This window comes from Rana temporaria, chromosome 13 (genome assembly GCF_905171775.1).
Source record: "Rana temporaria chromosome 13, aRanTem1.1, whole genome shotgun sequence".
Lineage (NCBI taxonomy): Eukaryota > Metazoa > Chordata > Amphibia > Anura > Ranidae > Rana > Rana temporaria.
The window spans coordinates 106379518-106396516 of record NC_053501.1 but is presented as its reverse complement, the minus strand read 5'-3'; the positions used below and the strand labels follow the sequence as shown (position 1 = coordinate 106396516).

General features: G+C 39.8%; 1 protein-coding gene across 2 annotated transcripts in view; it reads left to right on the top strand.

Annotated features, from left to right (window-relative positions):
- LOC120921159 (high affinity immunoglobulin gamma Fc receptor I-like) overlaps positions 1 to 16999 on the top strand; it is a 32875-nt gene that overhangs the window by 14053 nt on the left and 1823 nt on the right. For both annotated transcript variants that reach the window (XM_040333860.1, XM_040333859.1), the window contains 2 exons: positions 3143 to 3238; positions 9170 to 9349. In XM_040333860.1, the coding sequence (XP_040189794.1) occupies positions 3143 to 3238; positions 9170 to 9349 (276 nt within the window). The remainder of the gene's footprint in view (positions 1 to 3142; positions 3239 to 9169; positions 9350 to 16999) is intronic.

Here is a 16999-nt window from a genome sequence, read left to right as displayed (position 1 = left end):
GAGTCAATTTGCTGCTGTGTGTTAAAAGAAATTGTAACGGAATGGCCCGTGATACCCAGAGACTTTTGAAGGATGTGGGGTACTCCTGTGCCAGCTTCACTAATGACTACTGGGTCTAGGATCATCCTATGTCCCTTTTGGGCATAGGATGACTGAGAAATTATAATTCATGTATTGCAGGAGATCTTCTTGACATATTACAGGTGGTTTATTCTGACCACAACAGATCAATAGAGTCTCATTCAATGTGTAACATAGACTGTTGAGATGCTAATTAAGTCCACCTGGCTGTAGTGATGAAAGCTGTGATTGCATTCTATTGTCCAATGTGCTAATTTAGTCTGCTCTTAAGATCTTTCATTGTGTATGCTAATGACACTGTTTTGTGTGAAGATACTATTGATAATAGATGTGGAATGTGACTTGTCAGCTGTAGTAATTAACTCCTCTAGATTCGGTGACAGAAAGTCTAACCTTTCAGGGGTAGGGAATTAGCATGTCAATTATGTTTAGTAAAGGAATGTGTTTTGTGTAACAGGTGAGGGGAACTTGTCGCAGAGCCAGACCGTCTGGGTAATGAGTAGTAATTAACTCACCTGAATGTCATTATCTAAAAGAATGTGTAAAGTGGTGGGTGGCGTTGAGTCATTGTGCACTCTTAGTTTCAACTGTATATAACAAGCTGAGTGTACCATTAAAGTATTCATTTGTTTGGAACCAGAAACAGAGCTGTGTGTCTCGTCCTTCTGGGGAATGGAATGGGTCCTGTCTGCTGGATTGTGGAGTGTCGGATAAGCTGTCGTGGGTTGGTGGAATGGAATATCGTAAACGGTGTTAACCCCTGACCGAAATATAACGCATCCATCAGTCTCTGAGATGTGTTGGAGGGGATACGGGCAAAAGGGAACACTCCTCCATATTTGGTGGGACCAGGGCCAGTGTTCTGCGAATAAGTTCCCCCCGGCAGATAAGGGCCCCCCTGTACTGCGCATGTCTAGCGCTAGTACAGTACAAACTCAACTGAGCCTCCGAAAATAGCCGAAGATGTCGAGACTATGACACATGCCGCACGTTCCCGATGCTAGTGCTACTCTGCAAGGGGCAGGGGTGACGTTTTAGCGGGGCGTGTTAAAACAAATGAAGGCCGGGTTTTGCAATGTGCCCCGATAAGACGCGTACTTTATTGCTAAAATATTGTCACTCCCATGCATGCGCGCGGGAGACTTCTTTCCAGCAAGGTCCATACAGGTTTAGGACAGTTTTTTTTTTTACCTACAGGTAAGCCTTATTATAGGCTTACCTGTAGGTAAACAAAAAAAAAAAAATACTACTGTATACTACCGCTTTGTGCTTCAAATGTATGGAAACTTCCATTGCCAGCCTTTTCTTCTAGAAATACTACTTTCCTGGCTGATAGTGTTTTCTAAATCACTGACCTAGAACAAATATGCAAATTAGAAGCTCTTTCTAACTTCACTTTGACGTTCCCGATCTGCATGCTTATAGCAGGGCAACTAGAACTTTCAAAAGTAGGCAGTGGTCTTATTTAACCACTTGGTGTCTGCACTATAGCCTAATGACGGCTACAGTGCGGACCTGAATTTCTGGGAGGCTGTCAATAGATGGCCTCCCCTTTTTCTCGCTCCCCGCGCGCCCCCTGCAGGGAGCACGCGGCGCACGCTGTGATCACAGAGTCACTGAGACTCTGGTGATCACAGATCCGAGTAAGGGGTTGATCCCGGTCCCTTACCACGTGATCAGCTGCCAGCCAATGACAGCTGATCACCTGATGTAAACAAAAGATTGGTAATCGTTTTTTTTTTTCTCCTCACGCTAACAGTGTGAGGAGAAAAAAAAAGCCATTCACCGGCTTTTGTGTAAGGCACATCAGTCCCCAGTAGAAGAGGCACATCCACCTCATCAGTGCCCACCAGTACCGCCTGCCAGTGCCCCATGCCAGTGCGGAGAAAAAAAGTCTGATCACTGGCTTATGTGCAAGGGACATCAGTCCAGAAGAGGAAGCAGGCAAATCTGCCTCATCTGTGTCCACAATTACCGCCTGCCAGTGTCCACCAGTGCCACCTATCAATGCCCACCAGTGGTGCCAATCAATGACTCATCAGTTCCCCTGGATGGAGCTTTTATAGGTATTGATCGAGGAGACTGGATAAGGGTGTGGTAATCTAGACGGAGAGGCACCAGTGGAAGTATGTATAGTGTGGAATGATCTTATTCGGTGAAGGTGAAGGCATCTAGGATTATCCGTTTGGCTGTCTTTATTCATTAGTGAGGTGAGAGTTCTGTGAGACCAGACATATGTTTTGTTAAGTTGTTTATCCCTCTCTGGGATTTGTGGACATTCAGTTCTTCTCCTCTATAGGCAGTATTTACTGCTATATCACATATGGACTTTACTTTGTTTTATTTTACTTAATTGCACGTTTGATTACTTTTCCACCATGTATGCACCGTTGGTCACATTATTAGTGTGTTTTAAAAATTATGTGCAATAATTCACTTTAATTTAATGCCTCATCAGTGCCACCTAGCAGTGCCCGTCATTACCACCCATCAGTGCCCATCTGTGCTACCCATCGGTGCCCATCACTGCCACCTATCAATACCCATCACTGCCAGCTTTCAGTGCCACTTCTCAGTGCCCGCCAGTGCCACTTATCAATGCCCTTCGGTGCCACCTCTCAGTGCCTACCAGTGTCACCTCTCAGTGCCCACCAGTGCTGCCTATCAGTGCCCACCCTTGCCGCCTTATCGGTGCCCATCAGTGCAGCCTATCGGTGCCCATCAGTGCAGCCTCATCACTGTACATCAATGAAGGAGAAAAATTACCTGTTTGCAAAAAAAATTAAACAATCTGACATTTTTAATTTTTTTTAACAAAAAATAAAAACCGCAGAGGTGATCGAAAACCACCAAAAGAAAGGTCTACTTGTGAGAAAAAAAATTATAAAAATTACATTTGGGTACAGCGTTGTATGACCGTGCAATTGTCATTCAAAGTGCATCAGTGCTGAAAGCTGAAAATTGGTCTGGGCAGGAGGGGGGTTTTGAGTGCCCAGTAAGCAAGTGGTTAAGGTAAATGTTTAGCTGTTAACCCACCTTTCACATTTGCTTCCTCTTCTAGAGTTGTTTACCTACCCAGAGATAACGATGAGCCATTATCCAGTATTAGAAAACGATACCGTGACCCTGACATGTAAGACCAATCTCAGTCCACTAGGTGTTATAAAGATTTTCTTTAATCTAATATCTAATATTCATCTATTAACAATATTAACACATGAATGAATGGAGTTGGGTCTTTGAGAATAATGGACTTGGATATATTTAAAGTATTCCATATAGTGTCTGGATTTGGAAAAGTGAATTATATCATTTGTTATATATTTAAGTATATAGTTCATAAGCTTCTATGGTATAACTGGCATATGGTTGTCATTAGCCTAGCTGGCTTCATATAGACATCCTACCTTCCCCCATCATGGCAAATGAAGATATAAGGTTACATGTTGTAAGATGTAAACGTATTTTAGTTAGGAATATAATTCTTTCTGTAGACTACAGTATTTCTATGTATATGTGTATATATATATATATGTATGTATATATATATATGTATATTTGATTTAGATGTTAAAGGACATTTGTCTTATATAGGTTAAAATGTAGCTACTTATTCACAGCTTACAGCCCTATCCTCAGGAATTTGAGAGTAATTGACCCTCTCTTTCTCTTCTAAGGAAGATTTGAATTTGGCGCGTTTTTTGTAGAACAAGTCAAAAATGAACCGTTACATGACGTATTTTTAGAAGGGTGGGGGTAGGTTATATTTGGGCTCTCTCTTCTCTTGAATGCTGCAGACACTCAAGCTCTCACACTTAGAAGAAGGCTGACATAGCCACACACACACACAAAGATATATATTTGCAACTTTCATTTCAAGATTAAGAAACTTATTGATGCTATTTTTATATTCTACAATTGATGATATTCATGTGATATTTTACTATTTTATCATTAAATACATTTTGGAGTTTTTACACAAGAACGGAACGGATTTTCTTGGAACTTTTCTCATCAATATGAATATCGATTATTAATACAATAATACCGATATACTAACTTTATTTCAATGGCGAGCCTTAGCCAGAATCGATTTGCTTGAATATCGAACGTTTTTGAATTATTTCTCCTATCGCTTGTCGAGAGGGAAAACAAGCATTGATCATGCAGACAAGCTTCAAGGAGAAATAAAAACGAAAGAACTTTCAGCATCATCGAATGGATCTGGAAACATAGAATTATTTGGTGAAGAAGTTTACATACGTAAGAAAATCCTGTTTCTTGATGACGTAATTTCCCGTAAAGAGAGGGAAAGCGTGAAAGAAGTCGTCCTAAATTGGTAAGTAATGGATTTTATTAATGAATTATCTAGTGAGAGTAATTTAGAATTCAAAAATCTGTCAAAATTTGTTAAAGATGATGAATTATGGAGGTACATGTTCAATGAATGCTTACAATCTAATATTGAGATCCAAAAGTCAAAATTTACTTTTAAGAAATTCAGCAAACAGATTAGGAATTTGATGAAGCTTGTTAAAGTTTTTGATGCAATGATTTTAGCTCCTGAAAGGAATGATAATTGTGCAACAGGGAAGGACAATAGTCTATGTACTAAATGTTCAATTTTGACTGAACGAATAGATGATTTGCAAAGTGCAATTCAAATAAAAGATATTCAGTTGTTGGAATTACAGAATAATGTAATGTTTAAAGCAGAGTTAAGCTACAGTAATGATAGTGATGATTCTAAGAAAAAGTCTGTTGTGCCGGTAAAGCGGTCAATTGGAAAATATGACCAGGAACTTGAAGTTTTGTTTAAAACTAAAGTAATGAATAAAGATACAATATGTACAGAAAGTCTAGATAGACAGAGTTTAAACACACAAAGAAAAGATGGAGAAATCAGAGTTGCCACTTGTATGGCCACACCCAGATATGATGAGATTCACGTCACAGACAGAATTGAGCAGACAGGAAATGCTAATTGCTTTCAGAGTAAAGAAAGTGGATATGTGAAAGAACAAACATTGGAATTAGGAAAGGAGGAACATTTTGAGCAATTTGTTCATCCTTGTTCAAAGTCGATTGACTTGCCTTATGCCTCAGAAGTCAAGCAGATCAGTACATTGACTGTTAATGACAGTTCAATCAATAAGACAAACAATACTGACAATGAGATAAATGGATTACTTCCATTGACTAAATCAAGGAAAAAAGAAGTTTTAACTTCTCCAACATTAAATTATGTTGCTCCAATTTTAATAGATCAGTCTATTTACAGTAATGTTGGGAACATTTCTACAGCAGTCGCTGACATGTCTTCAGATTTTAAATGGCCTCATACAAAAGCCAATCTTGTATTGAAGAAATTGGTTCAAACACATAAAAGTCTTTGGAGTCAGACCAAAAGTGACACAGGTGTGTTTAAAGATATTGAAATTGATATTGAAGGAAAAGATCCCAAACCTCAAAGTCAAAATAAGTTGCCACAAGAAGCAATAGGTCCAGTTTTTGACATTGTACAAGAATTTTTACAGCAAGGAATATTAAAGAAAACACGATCTGTGGTAAATAATTGCATTTGGCCTATCAAGAATGCTGATGATGAGTATATGTTATCAGTTGATGTAAGAGCATTGAATAAGTGCATTACAAATGACACACCTATTATTCCTGATTTAAATTTAATGTCACACATGGATGCCAAGGCTAAAATATTTTCTGTATTGGAAATAGCCAACAGTACGTTTTCAGTACCATTAACTAAAAGCTGTCAATATAAACTTGCATTCAGCTTTAATAAAGAAACCTATGCATTCAATAGATTAATTCCAGGATTGGACATTAGTGATGGCATAGTACATGAGAGTTTGCAGGAAGTATTATCTAAATTCTCTAGACCAGAATGTATTTTCCAGCATGTGGACAAGTTTTTGTTGACCACACAAACTACAGAAGAGCACATTACTCTTTTGTCAGAGTTATTTTTGCTATTAGAAACAGCAGGGCTGAAACTGAATACTGAACTAGTTCAATTGATGAGAAGTCATGTAATATTCATGCACATGCAAATTAGTCATGGACATAGAAGATTATCACAGGAAAAAATCAGAAAAGTTTCTGCTTTTCCAGTTCCAACATCTTACAAGGCATTACATAAATTTTTGAACGAAATAAAGTGTTGCAAAGAGTTTTTACAGAAGTATGATGATAAAGTTAAACCATTATTTGATTTGTTGAGACAAAAAGATGATGTGTTTGATAAATGGGGTCAACCCCAGACAGATGCCTTTAAAATGTTGAAATGGGATGTGCGGAATGCTCATTCATTGAGTACAATTGAAATTGGTCCATCTGTGAGATTGTACACTGATTTATCAGAGAATTCGATTTCAGTTACTTTGTCACAATTAAAAAACGGTAAACAGAAAATAATAGGATATTTCTCCAGAGGTTTGACAAATATGGAAAAGACATTTGATGCACATACTAAGCAATTGTTAAGTCTTTATTTTGCAGTTAAAGTAACAGAAAAGATTGTGAGATCTAGTCAGATCATATTACCGACATCTGATCAATCACTAAAACTTCTCCTACAGAGAATTAATTCAGGAGAATTATATGACAGATATTGCCCATTTGTTAAAACGTTACAATCTAAATCTATACAGGTAGATGTAATAACAGAACATGTTCAGCAAAGTGTACAAAAGGATGTTTTTAGAACTGCTGAGAGAGGTTTTAAGCCAGTATTTGTTGATGATATCAAGATTCATTCAGCAGGTTATTCTATGTGCTACTCAAAAAATATCATTCAGCCAAAATTCTACAGAAAATGCTGAATTGGAAGATAAAAATTACAGTACAGCACGCATTACTCTGAAATTTGTAGGGCAGAAGTGAATAGATATATTTCATTTCAGTCCTCTGGGTTGATTGAAAACATTTCTGTGTTTGTTAAAACAATGTTTTGAGTCATGACAAAAAAAAGAGAAATTGCGTCTTGTAATATTTAAAATACACAGAAAATAGTATAAGAAGTATAGGCCTAGTTTAAGAAAAATAAAGTCAAGTAAGGCAATTACAAATGTTATAATCAAAATATGTTTTTCATGTCATGATGAAATATTAGGATATATAAAATGTATTTTTTCATTCAAAAAAATTGATGCTGCATTCTTTTACAGGATCTGACTTATGAGTCACCAAAAGAAGAGAAATGTCATATTTCTAAGGTCTTCCAAATGCAAACAAGCCCTTTGAAACTTAAGAATATAGTTCTGGGAGAAGATGACATATGAGATTCATTCATCATAATTATTGTTGTCTTTCTATGTTCAATAAAGTTTTCAACTTTACAGTACAGGAGTACAAGAGGAAGAAAAAGAAAGAAGAATCAATACCTCTAATGAGAGGGAAATTTCTAAAAACAATTGACTTTTTATTTTTGACGACTGATGATATAATTTTATCCATCAGATATATTGTAGTTTTTATATATGAACTTTTTATGTGACGAGATATGTTTTTCATATCAAGAAGAGATATTTGTTACACACCAATTTTTAAAAACACATGTAGTGTACTTTCAGAGTTGAAAGGGTTAAACTTTTTTACAATGAAGTCTAGTTAGTAGGAACATCTGGTGTTAATTAAGATAGAGTACATGTTTCTTAAAGGTACATAAACAAGTTAGGATTAACTTTACCTTGTAATATGCATTTAGTTTTGAAGTCATCTCACACATATGAACAAATTGAAGTTAGGAACATATTTTATATTTACATTTTGACAAGGTTATTAGAAATATTGTATGGATTATAGTTAAATATACTGAACATAATTTGGAGGGAAAATATGAAATATATATCTCTGAAGTGACATTCATACTTCAAAGTATTGTACAACTATGCTACAGTCATGGATTTAGGAATATTAAGGGGGTTGATTTTATGACAAAAGGAAGAAGAAATGAATAAGGTATAAAAAAATGTATGGTACATGAAGCAAAAGTTTTTCTGAAATCACTTTTCCTTATGTGGAATTGGAATTGAGAATATATTCAAGTCAATTATCTTAGGATTTATATGAATGAATACATATGTGAAGCAAATGATTATGAATGAGATTAGATGGAAAATGAAAGATTGTTAATCAATCATTTTGAGAGGGAATTGTTATAAAGATTTTCTTTAATCTAATATCTAATATTCATCTATTAACAATATTAACACATGAATGAATGGAGTTGGGTCTTTGAGAATAATGGACTTGGATATATTTAAAGTATTCCATATAGTGTCTGGATTTGGAAAAGTGAATTATATCATTTGTTATATATTTAAGTATATAGTTCATAAGCTTCTATGGTATAACTGGCATATGGTTGTCATTAGCCTAGCTGGCTTCATATAGACATCCTACCTTCCCCCATCATGGCAAATGAAGATATAAGGTTACATGTTGTAAGATGTAAACGTATTTTAGTTAGGAATATAATTCTTTCTGTAGACTACAGTATTTCTATGTATATGTGTATATATATATATATGTATGTATATATATATGTATATTTGATTTAGATGTTAAAGGACATTTGTCTTATATAGGTTAAAATGTAGCTACTTATTCACAGCTTACAGCCCTATCCTCAGGAATTTGAGAGTAATTGACCCTCTCTTTCTCTTCTAAGGAAGATTTGAATTTGGCGCGTTTTTTGTAGAACAAGTCAAAAATGAACCGTTACATGACGTATTTTTAGAAGGGTGGGGGTAGGTTATATTTGGGCTCTCTCTTCTCTTGAATGCTGCAGACACTCAAGCTCTCACACTTAGAAGAAGGCTGACATAGCCACACACACACACAAAGATATATATTTGCAACTTTCATTTCAAGATTAAGAAACTTATTGATGCTATTTTTATATTCTACAATTGATGATATTCATGTGATATTTTACTATTTTATCATTAAATACATTTTGGAGTTTTTACACAAGAACGGAACGGATTTTCTTGGAACTTTTCTCATCAATATGAATATCGATTATTAATACAATAATACCGATATACAGACTTTATTTCACTAGGACAGAAGACAGAGCTGCTGTTTGCATTCTACAGAGATGAACAGAATGTTCAGAAATTTGGTTTATCCAGTCAATATGAAATCCAGTCTGCTTACATGAAGGATTCTGGGAATTATATCTGTGAAGTGAAAGCCAAAAGAATGCTGAAGAGGAGCAAAGCAATAAATATTGAAATAATAAGTAAGTATAAGTCAAGAGTGGGTCATTTGATAATAGTAACCAGAGGGATATGGTTTCTGAGATCAACACATAGACAGAACAAAAGTAGAGTCAATGCCCACCAAATTTAACAACAACTTTTCCTCTTTTTTTTATTGAACCCAATGAATAACACCACACCAGGGTCTGGATTTTAGTGGCCTTTTATTAACCACTTAAGGACCGCCGCACGACGATAAACGACGACAAAAAGGCACGGCTGGGCACACGGGCGTACATGCACGTCCCCTTCAAGAACCCAGCCGTGGGTCGAGAGCGAGTCTCCGGTGGCGCGCTCGCAACCCGGTCCGAAGCTCCGTGACCACGCCTGCAGGACCCGATCGCCGCCGGTGTCCCGCAATTGGGTCACAGGAGCTGGAGAACGGGGAGAGGTAAGTGAAAACAAACTTTACCCGTTCTCTGTGGCTTGTCACTGATCGTCTGTTCCCTGTCATAGGGAACGACGATCAGTGCTGTCACTAGTCCAGCCCCGCCCCCCTACAGTAGAAATCACTCCCTTGGGAACACTTAACCCCTTAGCGCCCCCTAGTGGTTAACCCCTTCACTGCCATTGTCATTTTCACAGTAATCAGCTGATTTTTATAGCACTTTTCGCTGTGAAAATGACAATGGTCCCAAAAATGTGTCCAAAGTGTCCGCCATAATGTCGCATTTTACAAAAAAATTGCTGATCGCCGCCATTTCTAGTAAAAAAAGAAAAATATTTAAAAAAATGCCATAAAGCTATAACTTTTGCGCAAACCAATCAATAAACGCTTATTGGAATTTTGTTTTAACAAAAATAAGTAGAAGAATACGTAACGGCCTAAACGGAGGAAAAAAATGTTTTTAAATGTATTTATATATTTATTATAGCAAAAAGTAAAAAAATATTGTTGTTTTTTTTCAAAATTTCGGCTCTATTTTTGTTTATAGCGCAAAAAAATAAAAAAACGCAGAGGTGATCAAATACCACCAAAAGAAAGCTCTATTTGTGGGGAAAAAAGGACGCCAGTTTTGTTTTGGAGCCACGTCACTCGACCGCGCAATTGTCAGTTAAAGCGACGCAGTGCCGAATCGCAAAAAGGGCTAAGGTCCTTAACCTGCATAATGGTCCGGGTCTTAAGTGGTTAAAAATGTACTTCCTTTTGGTGTAGCTCTAGTGTATCCATAGTCTTTGAACCTGGCCTCTACTCATGTTCTTCATTCCATTGCCCCTAACTCCACACCTTTATGTCTACTTCTGCTTCCAGTGGAGGAATCTCAATAATGTCTCAATATTCCTCCCTCCACAAGCTGTCTCATTGGCCCAGTAACTTGTTATTGACTTCATCTGCCACTCTACATACAGTATATATACACTGCTCAAAAAAAGTAACACTTTTGAATCAGAACTCATGGGAACTCCTGGGATATTGATCTGGTCAGTTAAGTAGCAGAGGGGGAGGGGTGTATACAGAAGGGGAGGGGTGTATACAGAGGGGAGGGGTGTATACAGAGGGGAGGGGTGTATACAGAGAGGGAGGGGTGTATACAGAGCGGGTTGTTAATCAGTTTCAGTTGCTTCGCTGTTGACTGAAATTACCAACAGGTGCACTAGATGGGCAACAATGAGATGACCTCCAAAGCAGGAATGGTTTTTCAGGTGGAGGTGTCTGACATTTTTTCCCCTATTCATCTTTTCTAACAGTTTTTTACTAGTTTTGCATTTGGATAGGGTCAGTTTCACTACTGGTAGCACGAGGCGATACTTGGACCCTATTAAGGTTGCACAGGCAGTCCAACTCCTCCAGGATGGCACATCAATACGTGTCATTACCAGAAGGTTTGCCGTGTCTCCCAGCACAGTCTCAAGAGCATGGAGGAGATTCCAGGAGACAGGCAGTTACTCTAGGAGAGCTGGACTGAGCCTTAGAAGGTCCTTAATCCATCAGCAGGACCGGTATCTGCTCCTTTGTGCAGAAAGAAACAGGATGAGCACTGCCAGAACCCTACAAAATGACCTCCAGCAGGCCACTGGTATGAATGTCTCTGACCAAACAATCAGAAACAGACTTCATGGGGGTGGCCTGAGGGCTCGACGTCCTCTAGTGTGCTCTGTGCTCACTGCCGGACACTGTGGAGCTTGATTGGTATTTTCCATTGAACACCAGAATTGGCAGGTCCGCCACTGGTGCCCAATGCTTGTCACAGATGAGAGCAGGTTCACCCTGAGCATATGTGACAGACGTGAAAGGTTCTGGAGAAGCCGCGGACAACATTATGCTGCCTGTAACATCGTTCAGCATGGCCGATTTGGTGGTGGGTCAGTGATGGTCTATGGAGGCATATCCATGGAGGGACGCACAGACCTCTACAAGCTACACAATGGCACCCTGACTGTCATTAGGTATCGGGATGAAATCCTTGGACCCATTGTCAGCCCCTATGCTGGTGCAGTGGGTCCTGGCTGGGTTCCTCCTGGTGCACGACAATGCCCGTCCTCATGTGGCGAGAGCATGCAGCCAGTTCCTGGAGGATGAAGAAATTGATACCATTGAATGGCCCCCCACGCTCACCTGACCTAAATCCAAAAGAACACCTCTGGGACATTATGTTTTGGTCCATCCGGTGCCGTGAGGTTGCACCTCAGTCTGTTCAGGAGCTCAGTGATGCTCTGTCCCAGGACACCATCCGTCGTCTCATTAGGAGCATGCCCCAACGTTGTCTGGCATGCATACAAGCACTTGGGGGGCCATACAAACTACTGAGGACCATTCTGAGTTGTTGCAATGAAATTTCTGCAAAATGGACGAGCTTGCTGCATAATTTTTTCACTTTGATTTTTGGGGTGTCAAATGATTACCCCGTCCAGATCAGTATAGATATCCAGCATGAGATTTTTGTCCGTTGAGATCTGATATGTTTTCAAAGTGTTTTCAAATTTTTTTTGAGCAGTATATATCAGTTTCTCCCCGAGAAGACTGACCATATTCCTATAAATATGAAAATAAAGTGCTCATGTGTTAATCAGCAAATATGTGTCAATTTCTTCAAAAGTCCGGTGTAAACAAACAGACATATCAGCAGAAAATTTTAAATATAGAAAATATAGAAAAATCAAAACCACCATATAAGCAAAAAGTCAAAATCAAAAGTTCTTAAATAATTGTCTTCAAAAAGGTGACTAGTGCTTGAGTAAATGCTTATAATAAACAAGATTGGTGAATCTTCACACAAGCTCCCCTACTCAGGTCCACACTCACCAAAAGGATGTACCCCTGCAGGGGTAAAAGGCCTTGTAATGGTGTCAACTCTTAATCCTGTGTCCCTTCCTTGATATCCATAGTCTTTGATACAATCACATATGAATAGGTAAAAGAAAAAAGGAACCATCACGTAAATCCATATGATAAAGTTTATTGGGTAAAAGTTTTTAAAAAACTGTGAACCAATTATAGCTGTATACCAATTTGTCTGGGACGCCTTGCGTTATACAGACCAGAAACTCCAAACCGGAAGTGACATAGTGACGCTGAAAGCTCCGCCCTGTGTGTTTCGTCATACAGACATCATCAGGAGCGATGATTGTATCAAATGCCTTTGGATATCGAGGAGGGAACACAGGATAAAGAGCTGACACCATTGCTGACACCATTGTGCAGGGTTACATCCTTTTGGTGAGTGTGGACCTGAGGGGGGAGCACTTGTAAAGATTCACCGATCTTATTTAGCATAACCTTTTTGAAGATGATTATTTAAGAACTTTTGATTTTGACTTTTTGCTTACATGTTGGTTTTGATTTTTATATATTTTATATATTTTTCAATGTTTGCTGATATTTCTGTTTGTTTACACCGGATTTTTCAAGAAATGGACACTTATTTGCTGATTAGCACTTAAGGCACTTTATTTGTAAATTTATAAGAATTGTGTTTATGGTCGTTACCCTCTGACCGAGAGAGATGTGGATCACATAAACACGCGACAAGACTTACAACATAAATAGACCTGAAGTGTGCCTTGGTGGTCTAGTCAGTATGCCAAGAAAAGGGGGCATACCCAAGGTAAGTAATGGGTAGTTAATTTAAGAAGGATATGCTGAGAAGTGGCCTGAAAAAGGGAAGGGCGGGAGGGTGTCGAATGCGATTGAATGCGCAAACTCACGGACATGAGGTGAGCTGGGAAGAGTCGGCCCAGTGACGTGTTGTACCGCACACTGAACCGACAAAGAGCATGTGTGAGTGGGCTGCTTAAATACCCTCCGGGCTCCTCCCATAAACTCAGGCCACCATACTGGCCTTCTTATTTGTACACATCACACGCTTGCACTTGATGTGATGTGTGTTTAAAGAGACAGTACACTTAATATTCTTTGTTATACTACTTATTTCACCCCCACTAATGTTCTTATGACTCTCTACTGATCCCACACCCGTGGGTTTAGTTGGGAAGGGCTGCAGCTAATATACCTCCTATTTATTTTAATGGGACAAATAAGATCTCACAGTGATCACATGATCAGGAACTTGCCCCACAGTGATCACATGATCAGGAACTTGCCCCACTGGCTCCCAATCAGAAGCAGTGACCAAAAGCTGTCGATGACAACGTGGTCAGTGTGCCGGGATCACTCAGTGAATGCGCTCTCAGCAGACAACCTCAGAACACCATGGGGGCACATATGCAGTGGCTTGCTTTAAAGCCCACTTTTTCTGCTGCATTTATTTGTACTACATGTTCAGCAAGAGGGTTAAAGCGGGGGTTCACCCGCACATAACACTTTTTCCCCTTAGATTCCTGCTTGTTTTGTCTAGGAGAATTGGCTAGTTGTTTTAAAATATGAGCTGTACTTACCGTTTACGAGATGCATCTTCTCCGCCGCTTCTGGGTATGGGCTGCGGGACTGGGCATTCCTATTTTGATTGACAGTCTTCCGAGAGGCTTCCGACGGTCGCATCCATCGCGTCACGATTTTCCGAAAGAAGCCGAACGTCGGTGCGCAGGCGCATTATAGAGCCGCACCGACGTTCGGCTTCTTTCGGCTACTAGTGACGCGATGGATGCGACCGTCGGAAGCCTCTCGGAAGACTGTCAATCAAGAAGGAACGCCCGCTCCCGAAGACCCATACCCGGAAGCGGCGGAGAAGATGCATCTCGAAAACGGTAAGTACGGCTCATATTTTAAAACAACTAGCCGATTCCCCTAGACAAAACGAGCAGGAATCTAAGGGGAAGAGAGAAAAAAAAACAACATTGGGTGAACTCCCGCTTTAAGTGGAATTTTTAAAAAATAAAATGATTCATGATTTTTTTTAATATAATATTATCAAGTCTCCTTTTGGGTATCCTAAAGGTCTGCATTTTCCTATGCTCTGATTATCTACTACAGCCTTTCTCAAGCTTTTTAACTTTGAGGAACCCTTGAAAAAATTCTCAAGTATTGAGGAACCCCTGTTAATACCAATTCATTGGGGTCAGTGGGCAGAATGCCCCTTTCCAGTACTGGTCAGAATGCCACCCTTGATGCCATGCCATAATCTCTGCGAAGTGACTTTGACTCTGGAACTATGCAGGCACCATTAATTGAGAGGTCAATTAGTCACAGGTCAAGGAACCCTTAACCACTTCAGCCCCGGAAGAAGATGACCAGGCCATTTTTTGCGATTCGGCACTGTGTCGCTTTAACTGACCATTGCGCGGTTGTGCGATGTGGCACCCAAACAAAATTGACATATTTTTTCCCCCCACAAATAGAGCTTTCTTTTGGTGGTATTTGATCACCTCTTTGAAAAAAAAAAACAATATGTTTCACGTTTTGCTATAATAAATATCCCCAAAAATATATATATAAAAAAAAAAAAAAAAACTCAGTTAAGGCCGATACGTATTCTTCTACATATTTTTGTTAAAAAAAATCCCAATAAGCGTAGATTGATTGGTTTGCGCAAAAGTTATAGCATCTACAAAATAGGGGATAGATATATGGCATTTTTTTTTATTAGTAATGGTGGCAATTTGCGATTTTTATTGTGACTGCGACATTATGGTGGACACTTTTGACACTATTTTGGGACCATTATCATTTATACAGTGATCAGTGCTATAAAAATGCACTGATTACTGTGTAAATGTGACTCGCAGGGAAGGGGTTAAACACTAGGGGGCGATGAAAGGGTTAAAGTGGATTTCCACCCAAAAAGGGAACTTCCACTTTTTGGAATCCTCCCCCCCTCCTGTGTCATATTTGGCACCTTTCAGGGGGAGGAGGGAGCAGATACCTGTCTAATGGGGGTATTTGCTACCACTTCCTAGCACGGATCACTGCAGTGATCGCGGTGACCTACGCCACTTCCTGCGCCTACACTGTCCTCTCCTGCTGTCTTCTGGGAAACAAACAGGTCCCAGAAGACAGCAGGGACCAGTGAGGACGTGCAACGCGACTTGCGCATGCGCAGTAGGGAACCAGGCTGTGAAGCCGCAAGGCTTCACTTCCTAATTCCCTCACCGAGAATGGAAGCGGGGGCAGCCAAGAGCCGAGCAACTGCTCGGTTTCGGCTGCCGACATCGCGGGCACCCTGGACAGGTAAGTGTCCATGTATTAATAGTCAGCAGCTGCAGTATTTATAGCTGCTGGCTTTAAATATTTCTTTTTTAGGCGGACCTCCGCTTTAAGTGTGTCCTAGGGAGTGATTCTAACTGTGGGGGAGTGGGCTACACGACACCTTCCTGCCCCTCCCACTATGCTAAGAAAATCTCTTTGGAATTCCTCGTGGCAAAAACAGATGTCACAGGAAAATTACCATATATGGATGAGCCACTAAGATACACACATTGGGCCAGAGTCAGAGAGAGTTACGCCCCCGCGTATCAGTAGATACGCCATTGTAACTCTGAATCTACACCGTCGTAAATGTGAGCGTATTCTGCAAACCAGATACGCTTAAATAAGGCTAAGATACGAGCGGCGTAAGTCTCCTACGCCGTCGTATCTTAGGGTGCATAATTACGCTGGCCGCTAGGTGGCGCTTCTGCTGATTTCCACGTAGAATATGCAAATGAGCTAGATACGCCGATTCAGAAACGTACGTGCGCCCGGTGGATTTTTTTACGTCGTTTGCGTAAGGCTTTTTCCGGCGTAAAGTTATGCCTGCTATATGAGGCATAGCCAATGTTAAGTATGGACGTCAGGACAGCGTAAAATTTTACGTTGTCTGCGTAAGTCGTTCGCGAATAGTAATTAGCGTAAATTACGTTCACGTCGAAAGCATTGACTATTTGCGACGTGATTAGGAGCATGCGCACTGGGATACGTTCATGGACGGCGCATGCGCCGTTCGTTAGAGACGTCATTTACGTGGGGTCATTATTTATTTACATAAAACACGCCCACCTCTCCACAATTTGAATTAGGCGCGCTTACGCCGGCAGATTTACGCTACGCAGCCGTAACTTAGGGCGCAGGTTCTTTGTGAATACAGAACCTGCCTCACTAAGTTATGGCGGCGTAGCGTATCTGAGATACGCTACGCCCGCACAAAGTTACGGCGGGCTATCTGAATCTAGCCCATACATAATGTGATGATGTTTGCTTATGTCACGTTGTTTATATAAGGGGCTGGGACCCGGAATAAAGGCCTGTTGGAGTTGAG